General features: G+C 40.4%; 1 protein-coding gene across 1 annotated transcript; it reads left to right on the top strand.

Annotated features, from left to right (window-relative positions):
- Positions 1-498: 498 nt before the first annotated feature.
- Positions 499-1,849, top strand: LOC127319670 (uncharacterized). Its single transcript, XM_051349638.2, has 2 exons — positions 499-1,440; positions 1,548-1,849. The coding sequence occupies exons 1-2, from the start codon at positions 549-551 to the stop codon at positions 1,592-1,594; spliced, it is 939 nt and encodes a 312-aa protein (XP_051205598.1). The 5' UTR covers positions 499-548; the 3' UTR covers positions 1,595-1,849.
- The last annotated feature ends 355 nt before the right edge of the window (positions 1,850-2,204 follow it).

The raw sequence follows: 2,204 nt of genomic DNA on the forward strand, positions 1-2,204 counted from the left end.
TTAGGGCTCCGGCTGCCCCTTTTGATCCGGCCTTCAATGATCTGGACCGTCCAGTGGATCGGACGGCCGAGATCGAGGCGGAGCAGCAGCCGGGCCGGGGGTCCTTTTTGGGCCATATCTAAGGATGGGTTTCGGCCCAGGTTGTCGGCAGTCCAGTAAGTTTTCTGGGCTGCCGATTTTCCTTGTCTGTTTTCTGTATTTTTGTGCATTCTAAATGCTTTTCCTTATGTTTTTTTGCACTATTATATACAGAAAAATCATTGCCTATAAAATATGATCAGAAACATGTTATTTTTCTGGAAAGAAATGAACCAACGAGATTTTCTTGTCTAGAATATTTAATATGTTTTAATGTTGAATACTCAAATTAAACACCAAATATGTTGTTCCTTAAATGCTTAATGTTGATGTTTAATTTTGAGAATGTCATGACTGCAAAAATAATTCTGACCAACGTTGTGTTATTTCTGCAAGTCAACCCCTAATGTTGTTCTAATTCATGTCATTTCTGCCCAACGGTGTTTGACATAGAATAAGAAATTTATGGCATGTTTATTTTATATGCATGCAATTTTACTAATGAATGTCCATGTCAAATTTCAGCTTCCGCTGCGATGCGTTATGATGCTGTCGAGCAGTTGACCGGCAGCAACTTTCCTCGTTGGAAGAACTCCATTGAGCTATGTTTGGCTTTCAACGAGTTTGATTATGCCTTAAGGGAGGATAAGCCCGTGGCGCCAGTTGCTGGTGCTACGGGGTATGATGAACTAAAGAAAACTTATGACTCCAAGATGGAGAAGTGGGACAAATCCAATCACGTTGCAATGCTCGTGATGAATTCTTCCATTTCACCTGAGATTATTGGGGCTCTCCCCAAGAAAGATACTGCTAAGGAATTTATGGAAGCCTTGGAGGAGCAATTCAAAGGCTCCGAAAAGGTTTATGCTCATGAGCTTCTTCACAAGCTACTTGGCAAGTATAAAAATGATGGTGATGTTAGGGGACACATACTGAGAATGATAAATGCTTCAAATAAACTGAAGCACCTAAAGTGTGAGCTCAGTGACAACCTCCTTATCATCATGATCTTGGAGTCCCTCCCTGAAGAGTTCGATCAGTTCAAGATCAACTACAATTCCATGAAGGAGAAGTGGACACTTGCTGAGATATCCCCTCGGATTGTCCAGGAAGAAGAAAGGATGATGAGGCAGAACAAGGATCAGGCTTTTCATGTTGGCTCCTCAAAGAGAAAGCATGACGGGTCAGGCCCTTCAAAGTCGCCAAAGAAAACCTTCAAGAAGGAAATGCCAAAGTTTAAAGGAAAGGAAAAGGATAATGGACAGTCTTCAGAGCCTACTGATAATGTGTGTTTCTTTTGTAAGAAGGAAGGCCATTACAGGAAGGACTGTCATGAATACCTCAAGTGGATGATGAAGAAAGGTACAGATGAAATCACTTTTGTTGATGAAATGTTATATACTGATTTCTCTTGTACATCATGGTGGATTGATTCAGGTGCAACTGCTCACGTTGCTAATTCTATGCAGGGATTAAATTTGATCCAAACCGTAACAAGCGGGGCAAGACGACTTAGAGTTGCAAATGGAGTTGAAGTTGATGTTGAAGCTGTTGGGTCACTCACCTTGGAGCTCCACACCGGCTTTCACCTTCATTTAAATAATGTTCTTTATGTACCTACTTTAAGTAGGAATTTGATTTCAGTTTCTTGTCTCGATGATAACATGTTTGAGTGCAAGTTTGGCAACAAACAATTTGTTTTAAATTATTGTAATAAAGATGTTGGCCTCGGTGTCAGACGAGGCAAACTATATATGTTATCTATGAATGATTATGTTTTGCATGTGAGTAATGTTTCAAATGTTGAGAAGAAATGGAAGGGTACTAGCACTTCTTCGAAATTGTGGCACTGTCGTTTAGGCCACATTTCGAGGGGGAGAATGGATAGACTTATTAAAAATGATGTACTCCTCCCATTAGACTTCTCTGATGCGGACAAATGTGTTGATTGCATCAAAGGTAAATATGCAAAAACAATTAAGAAAGGAGCGGTAAGAGCCACGAGTGTCCTCGAACTCATACATACTGACATATGCGGACCTCTTAATGTTAAGTCTATAGATGGTTTTGATTCGTTCATCACCTTCACAGACGACTTTTCCCGTTATGGGTACATTTACCCTATA

This window comes from Lolium perenne, chromosome 4 (assembly GCF_019359855.2).
Source record: "Lolium perenne isolate Kyuss_39 chromosome 4, Kyuss_2.0, whole genome shotgun sequence".
NCBI classification, from domain to species: domain Eukaryota; kingdom Viridiplantae; phylum Streptophyta; class Magnoliopsida; order Poales; family Poaceae; genus Lolium; species Lolium perenne.

What these genes read in the sequence shown, in the direction of transcription:
- LOC127319670 (XM_051349638.2), top strand. Translation starts at nt 549, where the DNA reads ATGTTTATTTTATATGCATGCAATTTTACTAATGAATGTCCATGTCAA. An exon ending in CAAGTGGATGATGAAGAAAG is followed by an intron (nt 1,441 to 1,547) that starts GTACAGATGAAA and finishes AATTCTATGCAG; the next exon opens with GGATTAAATTTGATCCAAAC.